This window comes from Haliotis rubra, unplaced genomic scaffold (assembly GCF_003918875.1).
Source record: "Haliotis rubra isolate DU_JTF1 unplaced genomic scaffold, ASM391887v1 Scf394, whole genome shotgun sequence".
NCBI classification, from domain to species: Eukaryota; Metazoa; Mollusca; class Gastropoda; order Lepetellida; family Haliotidae; genus Haliotis; species Haliotis rubra.
Window position 1 is genome coordinate 909,257 of NW_025767073.1, and position 13,779 is coordinate 923,035.

Consider the following 13,779-nt stretch of genomic DNA (forward strand, 5'->3'; position numbering starts at 1 on the left):
CACAATATAAAACATTTCACCTGTGGTATATACACAGTATCAACATACTGACCCCGCATGATATATTTACAATATAAAACATCTCGCCTGTGGTATACATATCACATAAAAATCTCACCTGGTGTATTTTTACAACATAAAACATCTTGACTGTGGTATAAGCACAATATATGCAACTTGTGGTAAATATACACAATGTATAACAGCTCACCTTGAAGCCTGAGGAAGACCTTGTCCTCGGTGGATCCCCCTTCATTACTGGCCTTACAGACATAGAGCCCCACGTCCTCCCTCTGAACATTCCTGTACACAACAATACACATTCGATGTACAGATAACCATTGCAGAATCATAGGGAGATAAGACTGACCAATCATAATGAAACTGAAAGGAATTCCAAGACACTTTATTACGTAACGGCTATATCCCAGTGACAGAGTCAAGATCTGCAAACAAGGTCAGTTTTCAACAGATTTTGTTGAGACTGTTGTTTGTTTAAGCAATGGTTAATGACCAAAAACCCATGCAGAGACAAGGGCAGCGGTTCAGGCGTTTGCTTGTCAAGTGGAAGTCCAGGTTCAGTTCTCCACATTGTGAAGCCCATTACTGATTTCCCTGACAATTGTATTAAAGCCATACTTACTCACAGACAAGAAATGAGCTGTTTGGCACATGTTTTCACCAGGAATTCTTATAATGTCAGCAGGTTGACATCAATTAAAACTTCATCTAAAGGCCTTTATAACATTAACAAAGTCTGGTTGACAGAAAGGTGAAAAGTACTGAAGCTCACCTTATAAACAGAGACCCATTTGACAGAACACTGACTCTAGGATCCAGAGCTACGGGTCCGTATCGCCCAGGTTTATACCATGTCATGTTGAACTCCACTGTACTGAAGGCATTACAAGTGAGTATAGCACTGTCACCCAGGAGGACAGAGATGTTCCATGTCTTGGAGATCACTGGAGGTGGATCTGAAACATTCAATTCCGATAAATATAATCAAATACAAAATACTGACACACAACACTTTTTGAATACCCCCAAACCACAGTTTTGATACAGACATAGGTAAAATCATCTAAGGCACAAGAAACACATTAATGAAATACAATCAGGAAAGTTGTCTGTCACAATTTGATATTAGTTCATCACAATGGAGTAGCTAATCACTCTCCTGAAATTGAAACTAAAACATTTCTGCCAACACTCATGAAGTATCTACTAAAACCTTTGCCAGATAAATTTGTTCCAGATGGCACTTCCATAAAATGTACCAACTGTTTCTCTTGAAACATATTCTTCACCACTATAACGCTATTACCTAACAATGAAACCTTAGAAAGCTGTAAAACGAGAAACGAATGCTCGCGAATATTTTTGAATTTCTGTTTTTCAGTGGGATTGTAAATCCATCATAAATCATTCAGGTACCACATTAATGAATGAGTGAGTGAGTTTAGTTTTACTCTGCACTCAACAATATTCCAGCTATATGGCGGCGGTCTATAAATAATTGATTCTGGACCAGACAAACCAGTGATCAACAGCATGAACACCGATCTATGCAATTGGGGTCAGCGGGCCAGACCACTCGATCCCGATAGTCGCCTCTTATGACAAGCATGGGTTACTGAAGATAGTTCTACCCCGGACCTTCACGGGTCACCATATTATTGAGACTGAAACATACCGCTGATGTCAAGATACGTCTTTGTGGTGGCACTGCCAGCAATATTGGTGGCATTGCAGACATAGTCTCCCTCTGAGCTGGACCCTGCTCGGGGAACCTCTAGTGTTGCATTGGCCGAGTCACTGAAATAAAGTGGGTTTTCCCCAGTCAATGAACTTGAATCATTCCTTCATAAGTCAATAGTTTAGCATTTTCAGTGAGGCAACAGTCAGGCTATATCAAGACAACCTTTCACGTCTTGTATGGTACTGGTAGTATTGGCTCATTAGCAATGACTCTCTCACATGGTACACTGACATCGAGCAGGGTGATGTGTGAGCGAGTTCAATTTTATAGTCATTTTAGCAATATTTCAGCCATATCGTGATTGAAAAGGGTCATATTTAAAATCTGTCTGCAAAGGACAGTATAAGCAGGTTGATATGAAAACCATTAGAGAACAAACTACGCCTAAACACATTTAGATAATGAAGCCATCAAATTAAATATATACAGCTTATGATAAATTTAATTTAGATAATTCATATTCAAGACTAAAACTTAGAATAAGGTGGATGATTTAAATAGGATGGCTTGGATTACAGCACAAACAACAATTTCCAAAACCATCCTGTTGATTGAACATGGAGAGTGACTTGTGGTCATGTAATTCCAGTGCACCTACAGGATACAAGGGGTGTTCAGGTGAGATGTTTTTCTGTTCTTGTTGAACACAACAAAAGAAGTTTCTACTGACTGAGTTTAGTTTTACGCCGCTTTTAGCAATATTCCAGCAATATCACGGCGGGGGACACCAGAAATGGGCTTAACACATTGTGCCCATGTGGGGAATCGAACCCGGATCTTCGGCGTGACGAGCCAACGCTTTAACCACTAGGCTACCTCACCGCCCCAAAGAAGTTTCTAATACAGTTCAGGAGAATGAGAGAAAACCGAATTCTACTCTTCCCGATGAGTCCAACTCACTAGAAGCTCATGTCATATCCCATTTGTACCCCCCTTCGAAACCATCGGACGGTGTAGGGCTTCAGAAACCATCAACCCGGTTGATTGTAGGGCACCAGACTCTGCACCGTGCATATCAACGTACATCGCTGTCTGGTCGGAAGAAACCAGGTGAGCGTAAGATCTGGCATGGACACTGTTGGTGCTGTTGGAACACGTGGGCTGATGGCTGTGGGTGTGGTTCTCCGTAGTACATAACCCTGGTGGTCTATACCATCAACCTGTGAATGAAGAGTTCAACAACAACGACAGCAACAACCACAAAAAGAATGACGATGATTGAAAATAAATAAATAAAAATAAATGGAAAGAGAAGAAAACAATTAGGCACAAGAAAGCCACCAACAAAGGCATTACTGAACAACCTTGAGGTAGAAGAATTCGTTGGGTGGAATGAAGGATGTGACATTGTAGAGGGCAGGGTTGGTTGGATCTCGGGACACGGGGAACTCAATTAGTGCCTCTCCCTTCAGGTCAACCAGCTCCAGTCGAGTCAGTGTTGCAGGAGGGTCAAGGTCAGTTGCATTGATCACCACATGGGTTGGAATACCTGGAGAATAAGGATTAGTGAGATTTGGTTCATGTAGCTTGTAACAGTAGTTACAGTGAGTGAGGTAAAATTTTGCATAGACACTATTTCAGCCATATTGTGTGAGGAAAAAATAGTAACAAAATCATGACATGTAATGGTATGTGTTGGACAAACTGAAAGCAACAGCCAAAAACATGAAGCTGAATATCCTGGCACAACTAAGGTATGTAACTCTATACAGGAAATTGTGGCACCCAAGAAAAATTGTGGCTAAGGAAAAATAATAACTGCTAAAATTCTCAAGCACCATATTTAAACAAGGCCAAAAACTAAGATGTCTTAATAGAGTAAACAGAACTAATTAGCTGAACTATCAGACTTAAATAACGAGAAGTCTGTATCATAATTTTGTTCAAAATGTCTAGGTGGGTTGGTAAGCCACACACAGCAATATAATGGCAGTCTGTACATAGTCATGTCTGGACAAAACCCACATCTTGGGGTAAAACAAGACACAATCAACCAGTATGACTGATTTGTCACCTCTTGTGATCAGGCAACGTTGTGAGGGACCTCTTCTAACACAGAATCCACACTGGGTTGCAAACATTAGGCAGTTTTACAAGGCATGAGGCATTTAACTCATAATTAAGCACTGAAATAATCAGTTTGTTTGGTCTGGCCTATCATAAATTTTAACATATTTACCGTCAACAGGTCTGAGACTGGTCTGAGAGAAGTCGGTGCCTGGTTTCTTGGCAAAGCCTGCAGCGAAGTCGACGGTGCTGAGGCGGTGACTCTGATGGTGTGTGGGCTGCCGCTGGCCACCTCCAGTTCCCAAATTCCAGGAGTGGGGTCTTTCACGTTATGGATCAACACGTTCTTGATGTTCAACAATTCCTTGATGTAGTTCTGGGAGCCGTCATACTCGAACAGGGAGTCGCCTATCGGGACCTGGTTGCCTGGAAGAGTGAGTTGGGATTGATGCTGGTTAGAAAGGTATTGCAGCTGTGACAGAAGTCTATGAGCACACAAGTCAGAGAATCATAACCGCTTTAATCATTCACACCTACATCTAGTTTACCTCATAGGTATGGGTGTGAATGCAAATTCTTAACGAACCATGATGGAATGTTGGTGTAAATTTGTTGGTGTTTTCAGTGAGTGAGTGAGTGATTTTAGTTTTACGCCGCTCTCAGCAATATTCCAGCTATATTGCTGCGGTCTGTAAATAATCGAGTCTGGACCAGACAGTCCAGTGATCAACAGCATGAGCATCGATCTGCGCAAGTCTTACGACAAGCATGGGTTACTGAAGATCAATTCTTAACCGGATCTTCACAGGTCTGGTGTTTTCATCAACAGGGTCTTGACAAATGAGGTTTAATCATACCAGGGGTCACTGGACAGTAAGGGTGGGTATTGCAGAGAAGTTTCATATTGCTATATATTGCGATGCGAAAGCATGTACTGCGATATGTATTGCAATATATTGCGTGAAGAATTTTTACACAAAAAAAACACTTATAGTCGAGGAAATGCTTGATTTATAGAGCAAATACACAGCAAAATCACTATGCTTGATTAAGCTTTAATAACTTTTATTCATGATTAAAAATAAAAATGTGAATAATATTTGGCACAAATGAAAAAGGAAATATCTCAAGATTTCCGAGTGTTACGAAGTTTTCCGAATGCAAGTCAAAATACAGGTTTTCGATCAGCATATCGCAATACGTATCGTTTTCATGTCTGAACCGGTAAATACCGGTAAACCGGTTATATTGCGCAGCCCTACAGGACAGTGTTGAGATGAGTCCAAGTGCAAGTGTTTAGATGAGGACAGTGCAAGTGCATGCTCTTCTGAGAAGAATTAGGGCTGAGGGTGCAATATTCATTTAGCTGAAGTGCACATGCTTTTGAAAGCTATTTTCACTACAGAAAGTAAAAGATTTGTTACACCTTGTAAAATTATACAGGGTCTATCCTTCTATCACCAAGTTCTTTGAAGACCATCATTGACTCAAGAGCAAGTCCTGGATGTTACTGCTTACCATCTGGATCTTAGACGATCTCGAGGTCTCCACTTACTATCTGGGTTTAATAGTATCGAGGTCAACATACCGTCTGGGTCTCTGAGTACTATTCTCGGTGTCTCCCCGCTGACCGATACAGTGATCTCCTGAAGCTGTGAGTCGATGGGGATGGGGAAAGTCTGTGTCCGAGCCGTGTCCTGGTCAACCGACATCAGGTTGACCTTCCGAGCCTGTACCGCCACTCGCACAAAGTTCAGCACCTACACCAACCAAACATGATCACTTTGAACAACGGTCAATCTAAATAACCAACAGCCACCAAGGAATTAGATGATGTGACTGTTCTGAGAGAAGGAATGTTACCAGCACTGAGCATTTAGACAATGACTTAAGGTTTTATTCACAAGTGACAGATAATCAGCAATTCATAGTTCAAAGAGATTACTTGTTGAAGAGAAAATGAAACATACAAAAAAATCTTAATGCCAAACCTTTACTGAAACTTCACTTCAGTCAGGCGATAGTAAACAAACTGATTTAGAGTGAGTGAGTGAGTGAGTGAGTTGGGTTTTATGCCACTTTTAGCAATATATCAGCAATATCATGGCAGGGACACCAGAAATGGGACTCACACATTGTGCCCATGTGGGGAATCAATCCCTTAACTTTAGCATGATGAGCAAATGCCTTAACCACCAGATTATCCCTTCTGCCCTAACTAATTTAGAAAAAAACAAAACAAAAATTGTATATTTCTTTTGCTTCATTTCAAGGCTAAGAACTGCTATTCTGGTGTGAGACACCGTTCAGCAGTCTCAGGCTCACCCCTTAAGTCCTTCTGATTCTTGGTACTGGTGATCAAATACATTGGTTGGTCTTATATCAACAAAGGCTGATAGAGCCCCACGTGTACCTGGTTGACTTGGGACTTCTTGAGTAGGAAGACTTGTCCAGAACTAGTGGAGGCAATTTCCTCATAGGCTTTGAACCCCTTGTGTGTGTTGTTGCCACAGTCACCAGTCAGTACAAACACCACCTGAAACAAGCGTCAGTAAATATGGTTAGCAACAAACAGATGTATCACAGCACTCTAAAACTATGTATTAGTTGAAGGCAAATATTACCTTCCACACAATCAGCCAGGTGACAAACAGTCCTCCAGGTGACACATTTGTCTGCTCTTATGGAGATCATGGAATGATGGGAACCTAATCCACCTAAAATTCTACACAGGAAGACAAGCTCAGGTTCTGGGGACCTATTCTGCCAGGAAATCACCACAGGAAGAAAAGCACAGGTTCACAGGTTTTGAGGATCCATTCTGCCCCAGAATCTCCACAGGAAGACAACCATAGGGACCAGGGACCTCTTCTGCTCAAGAAGCTTCATAGAAAGACATTATATTTGATCATTGGCACTCTGCAAGATCCTGGGATCACTACAGTGTGTAATAGGGCCCATCAGGAACTGGAGTCAATGTATGAACATAGAATTCACGTCACCATTTAATAGTGAAGGAGTGAAGGAGTGAGGGAGTGAGTGAGTTTAGTTTTATGCTGCACTCAGCAATATTCCAGCTATATGGCGGCGGTCTGTAAATAATCGAGTCTGGACCAAACAATCCAGTGATCAACAGCATGAGCATCGATCTGCGCAAATGGGAAGCGATGACATGTGTCAACCAAGCCAGCCAGCCTGACCACCCGATCCCGTTAGTCATTGACATCAGGAACTTGAGTCAATGCATGAACATAGAATTCAGGTCACCAGTTAATAGTGAATTCAGTAATATACCAGGTGGAATCAATATTATACAACTCAACTTTATAGGCAAGAATCATTAGATCCTTTTTGTATTTCAAGGAAAGATACACAATGTCCCTACTAAACATCTAGTAGTATATCTAAAGAAATTGGGGCATCATTGACTATATACCTAGGATATAATTTGAATATATGATATGACTCATTAAGAGGGGTACTGATAATACTTTATTGGTCTAAAAGTGTGTGATAGACATGAACCGACAGCCAAGGACACTATCAATACTGTACAATCCAACACCACACTGGGCACATCCTTGAACTATGGGAAACAAAATACTTCAACAAAATTGAGGAGAGGTGGAAAATATTTTATGAATTAATGTATGTGCCAATTATGTCAAACTACTGAGTGTTATTTGTACCGATTCTTAAAACCTCCATAAAAACTTCAGATATTGATTTCAAGAAATATAGGTACACCCTGAGAAACTTGGGAAGGCAGTGCAGGTCATGTTAAAACCTGTTTAAAGAAGATGAGGATAGGGGATAGGTGAGCTACGAACACAGGTACAACTGCCATGAAGCATTAACAACATGAGGTTAAAGGAGGACATTACCCTTGAGACAAGGCAACTAATAATGACAGCAGCAGACAGATAGTATCCTTACACTGCAGAAAATACAAGCTCCAAGATGACTGATCTACAGGCATGGAGATCCCTGGTGTTATTCTGTGTGGGAGGTAGCTCTTGTTTATATCCTCAGATGGGCTTTTTTCATATGTTGTGGCATCAGTGATTATACCACAAGAATATAATTTGAATATATGTGATATGACTCACTGAGGGGGTACTGTATCATTCTTCATTGGTCTAAAAGTGTGTGATACAAATGAACCGACAGCAAGGACACTGTCAATACTGTACAACACCACACAAGGCAAAGCCTTTAACTATGGTTGTGTGTCAATCATGTCAAACTATTGATTGTCATTTGTATTCTTAAAACTTCCATGAATCTTCAAATATTGATGTCAAGAAAAACAGGTAGACCCTGAACAAACTGGGGCAGGCAGTATAGGACATGATAAAACCCATTTAAGGAAGATGAGGATTTGTGATAGGTGAGCTATGGACACAGGTACAACTGCCATGAAGCATTAACAACATGAGGTTAAAGGAGGACATTACCCTTGACACAAGGCAACTAATAATGACAGCAGCAGACAGATAGTGTCCTTACACTGCAGAAAGTACAAGCTCCAAGATGACTGGCAGGTATACTGAGATCTACAGGCATGGAGGTCCCTGGTGATATTCTGTGTGGGAGGTAGCTCTTGTTTATATTTGAGTTGGGCTTTTTGAACAGTATTTGACTCATTTGTTGTGGCAGCAAGTGAATGTGAGCTGGGTTTAAAATAGACTACCATTTAGTCTCAGAAATAGTTATTGCCTCTAAAAATATATCCCAAAATAATGGAGCCAACAATACTGCTGAATTGGTTAGGCAATCTAGGCTTGCCAAATCATTCTAGTTGGATTAATTTTTTAATTTAGTCTCTGGGGTTGGTAGAAAATCCAGGTACAACACTGCTTAAAACATCAAAGAATTTTACCTTGATGTTGGGGGAAAGCCATAACTGTATCAGGTGAAAAGCTATTTGGATAAAACTCAGAATTTAAGTGCTAATATATCAATAGTATTGTACAAGAGTGAGTATGGTTTTATGCCGCTTTTAGCAATATTCCCGCAATATCACGGCGGGGGACACAAGAAATGGGCTTCACACATTGTACCCATGTGGGGAATCGGAACCCTGGTCTTTTGGCAACACTTAAAACCACTAGCCAACACTCCCAAATTGTGCAAGGCTAAACATGTGTTGGAATAGCCAAGGTAGTAAACATGTGTTGGAATAGATGTGAGGTGAGGTGTGAGGTGAGGTGAGGTGAGGTGAGGTGAGGTGAGGTGAGGTGAGGTGAAAATTGGGTTTAACGTTGTGCTTGAGAATATTTCGCTCATATGACGACGTGCATGCGTGTGTATGTGTATGTGCGGCTGCTTGTACTAGCCCAGACTTAAGCTGGTTTTATAGTGCTAGCCCACTGAGATACCATGCCGCAGTGAAGCATGAATACCCCACTCAGACACATTATACTGACTCCGAGCCGACCAGTCCTTGTTGTACCCATTAATGCCGAGCGCCAGGAAGGGACCAACAAGTACCATATTTTAACGTCTTTTGGTATGACGCGGTCGTGGATCGAACCCGCGACCTTCCCCTCTCCGGGCGGACGCTCTAACCACTACACCACGGATGCGGTCTGGAATAGCCAAGGTAGTTTAGTCAGTTTACTTAAACATGGCATAACTAACGTACTCGTGTATGTGAGAGGACTAAATGAATCATGTTGTTTGTAAAACCAGGGTGAGGATGAAGACATCATGAAACCATTTGGTTGTGGTGCCTTAATTAAACTGAAAAGAAAAGAAAAGAAAAGAGAAACGGAAATAAAGAGAAACTGCAAATCACTACATCATGTGGAGACTTAAACTACAGCTATCCATGTCCCATGTGGGAAACTGTATGTGGATCAAGAAGGCAGGGGAGGCAGGAGTAGTTCATTCCCAATCCACAAGGGAACCATTCATACCCTGATACACAAGGAAAACGTGAGTGAGTGAGGTGAGTGAGTGAGTGAGTGAGAGAGTGAGTGAGTGAGTGAGTGAGTGAGTGAGCGAGCATGGTTTTACGCCAATCTTAAGAATATTCCAGAAATATCAAGGCAGGGGACACCAGAAAAGGCTTTACACATTGTACCCATGTAGGGATTTGAACCTGAATCTTGTACGTCACAGATGAGTAGACGCTTTAACCATTAAGCAACCCCACCAGCCTGTCTTCAACAAAAAATTACAAAGGCATAGATGACTTTGACTACCACATACATCATGAAAATAAATCAGTTTGTTAATGCCTTCATTCAAATGAAAAAGAAACAAAAACTGACATACAAATTGTTCCCTAAAACGGGTTGGCTTGGACTCTGTTATCTCAAACACTGATCTAAGGAGTTGATCTTCTGAATCAATGGAACTGGCAACTGTTTTATGTTATTGATCAGACACCTTGTTTTATGTTTTTGACCTGATTTTTTACCTGATGCTACAGTTTGTGCTGAACAGGACATTCAATAGTATGTCTTACAGTCCCTGAACCATATCATATTACCTACTGCCTAGCCCTCTCTGCAATGGTTTTGCCCTAAATGAATAGTCTAGATTTCCTCAGGTTCTGAATCTCTGGTCTCCCTGGGGCTCCTTTTCAATGTAAATGGGTTTGTTTGTTACTATCAAAATTATATATATTCAGAAACTAAGCGTTATAGTCCGTTTGGCTCAAAAGCGGACCGATGAATTGCAATCTAACTCGAAAACTAATAAACAGAAAATACTCAATGAAACACTGATCATAATCAAAACGTCAGACCAACTCTGTGAGTTTTTTTGCAAAATTTATGTCCTAAAAATAAAAAGTTGTTTAACAAACTATCATTAAAATATTGACACAGTTCACTATTTGTTATGAGGGAGGAGTGCAGAGAAAGGGACAGCCAGGTGTTCGAGAAAGGATGGAGACGGCACAGCACAGGTTAATAAATCAATAACTTTGTCGGTACTTGTGCACGTGCTTCTCTAACACCTATAGTCTAGACATTCAACAGCAAAAGGAATATGGTTGTAAAATTGTAAGTTTGTACTGTCTCAATAACTCACTAAAACTCATATAAACAACTTTATATGTTGTACAAGATCCTATCATAAGTTTGTTGCCATTAGCATCACTATATTGTTACACAGTATTTGAAATAAACTTTCGGTGGACTGTTAAGATAAGCTGTACCCACAGTGTGACCAGTCTAAACAAGTCGGCCAGTAAGTACTGTCTCAGATTTCTCAGGTGGAGTCTAGAAGATTAACACGGTTCCCCAATTTCTCTCCAGTTTCTACACTGACAGCAGAAAACCTGTTCAACATGTGTACAGAAATTGGGGCAGATAGAATGGTGTGTTCAGGTGACAAGTGTTCCCGAATGGCATCCTCTGTGATGCAGGGTACAATATCTCCATTCTATTATGATTAATACCCTTGACCTACTTGCCATCAAAGGTTTGTACTGGAAGAAACATCAACATCTCTCCAATCTCAAACTTGCCACAAAATTCCCATTGCCCATGGAATTAATTTGACTTGACAGTGGTTCCCTGCAGTGAAATCTCAATGAGGATCAGAATTTCCCATGGTACGTTGTATTCAATGCTTTTGATGTAGTTTTCTAATCAGAATTGAGTTGTACTTAAACACACAATAATGCATTGCAGACAAGTCAAGTGAAAGACATTAGGAAGACACAATTAAGAATGGAACTACTAATTGTCTAAAAAATACAATATATTTATTAGGGCTAAAATGGTATACCACAGTATTAGTAGAACCACAGTATTTTGCCTTCGGTTTGGTGTACCGTACTGCAAAATTTGGTATTTTTGGTTATCATACCGTTCCTTCTGTCTAGGGGGCGGTGAGGTAGCCTAGTGGTATTTCCACATGGGTACAATGTGTGAAGCCCATTTCTGGTGTCCCCCACCTTGATATTGCTGAAATGTTGCTAAAAGCGGCGTAAAACCAAACTCACTCACTCCTTCTGTCTAGGGGGCAGTGAGGTAGCCTAGTGGTATTTCCACATGGGTACAATGTGTGAAGCCCATTTCTGGTGTCCCCCGCCTTCATATTGCTGAAATGTTGCTAAAAGCGACGTAAAACCAAACTCACTCACTCCTTCTGTCTAGTCATAAAATGACAGTTTCATTCAAAATAACAAAGATTATGGCTATTATTTTTTCCTTGTTACTAATTATTGTCAGGTTTGGCTCTTGTTGTCAATTTTCTACATTTGATCATATCTCATATACCAAACTGACACGGACCGAACATAATCTTGTTCCGCAAGGCCTTGGACCAGACAATGCAGTGGTTGATATTGTGAGCATTGATTGACTGATGATGACATGCATCAACCAAGTCACAGACTGCCTGTTCATGGCCTCTTACAGTGAGTGAGTTTAGTTATACGCCGCTTTTAGCAATACTCCAGCAATATCATGGTGGGGGACATCAGAAATGGGCTTCACACATCGAACCAGGGTCTTGGTGTGACGAGCAAACACTTAACCACTAGCCTACCCCACTGCCCTATATGTCTTTAACAACCAACAGGGGTTGCTGAAGATAAATTATAACTCGTATTTTCACAGTAGACTAACAACTAGTCTCTGAAATGAACGTATTTTACAGAAACAAAATCATAGTAAAAAAACCCAAGAAGACAAAGTCATCAATATCCCCCGCAATGGCAAAATACTCTTCATGATTATGTCTACGAGTTATGATTATGTCAAATATTTAGGTGTGTATATAGAAAAGTGGAAGGAGAGTATTGAAAGGTTTTTAAAGTTCTGCTCCAGAAAGGACCACTATCACCAATTTCAGTCAATGCCAAAAATATTTTATTCAGAAATCCAAAACTAACAAAAGGCACCAGTACACCACCAGATCTATGTATGTGCCAAGTTTGGTGAAGAAATAGTGAACGGTTTTAGAGTTCAGCTCCAGAAAAGAGCACTACCACCAATTTCAGGCTAAGTCAAAACTTGTTGCCATGGAAATGCCAAAAATATTTTATTCAGAATTCCAAAACTACCAAAAGGTACCAGTACACCACCAGACCAATCTATGTGCCAAGTTTGGTAAAGAAATAGTGAATGGTTTTAGAGTTCAGCTCCGGAAAAGTGTACTACCCCCAATTTCAGGCTAAGTCAAAACTTGTTGCCATGGAAATGCCAAAAATAATTTATTCAGAATTCCAAAACTACCAAAAGGCACCAGTACACCACCAGACCAATCTATGTGCCAAGTTTGGTAAAGAAATAGTGAACAGTTTTAGAGTTCTGCTCCGGAAAAGTGTACTACCACTAATTTCATTCTAAGTCGAACTTGTTGCCATGGAAACGCCAAAAATGTTTTATTCAGAAATCCAAAACTACCAAAAGGCACCAGTACACCACCAGATCTATCTATGTGCCAAGTTTGGTGAAGAAATAGTGAACAGTTTTAGAGTTCTGCTCCGGAAAAGTGTACTACCACTAATTTCAGGCTAAGTCGAACTTGTTGCCATGGAAACGCCAAAAATGTTTTATTCAGAAATCCAAAACTACCAAAAGGCACCAGTACACCACCAGACCAATCTATGTGCCAAGTTTGGTGAAGAAATATTGAACGGTTTTAGAGTTCTGCTCCGGAAAAGACAAATGTGCACGGATGGACGGACGGACGGACGGAGTCCATTTTAATACCCCCCGCAAAACGCGTTGCAGGGGATAATAAAATATAATGAAAAGAAGCCCTGAGACTTTCTTCATTTTCAGCCTGAAGCTGCGGAAATCTAGACATGCCACATTTTCTAGAGTGGCAAGTCTAGAAAGAGTCAGGGCTCCTTTTTATTATATTATATTTTTTTTATACTATGAACTTTTTTCAGTAAAATATGTTCATTTCAGAGACTAGTTGTTAGTCTACCACTGAGGGAAAGTAGATGAGAGTTTAGCCAATCAGCAGCAGCTGTTGTCAGAGGCTGCATGTCATGGTGAGATATTCCTTACGACATATGCAACTGCTTCCTACAT

General features: G+C 40.6%; 1 protein-coding gene across 1 annotated transcript in view; it reads right to left on the reverse strand.

Moving 5' to 3' along the window:
• Positions 1 to 13,779, reverse strand: part of LOC124286864 (hemicentin-1-like) — a 134,825-nt gene that overhangs the window by 93,556 nt on the left and 27,490 nt on the right. Inside the window, 10 exon segments of the mRNA XM_046723308.1 lie at positions 212 to 303; positions 794 to 977; positions 1,697 to 1,818; positions 2,663 to 2,721; positions 2,758 to 2,922; positions 3,067 to 3,251; positions 3,942 to 4,025; positions 4,028 to 4,195; positions 5,358 to 5,529; positions 6,183 to 6,305. Coding sequence (XP_046579264.1) covers positions 212 to 303; positions 794 to 977; positions 1,697 to 1,818; positions 2,663 to 2,721; positions 2,758 to 2,922; positions 3,067 to 3,251; positions 3,942 to 4,025; positions 4,028 to 4,195; positions 5,358 to 5,529; positions 6,183 to 6,305 — 1,354 coding nt within the window.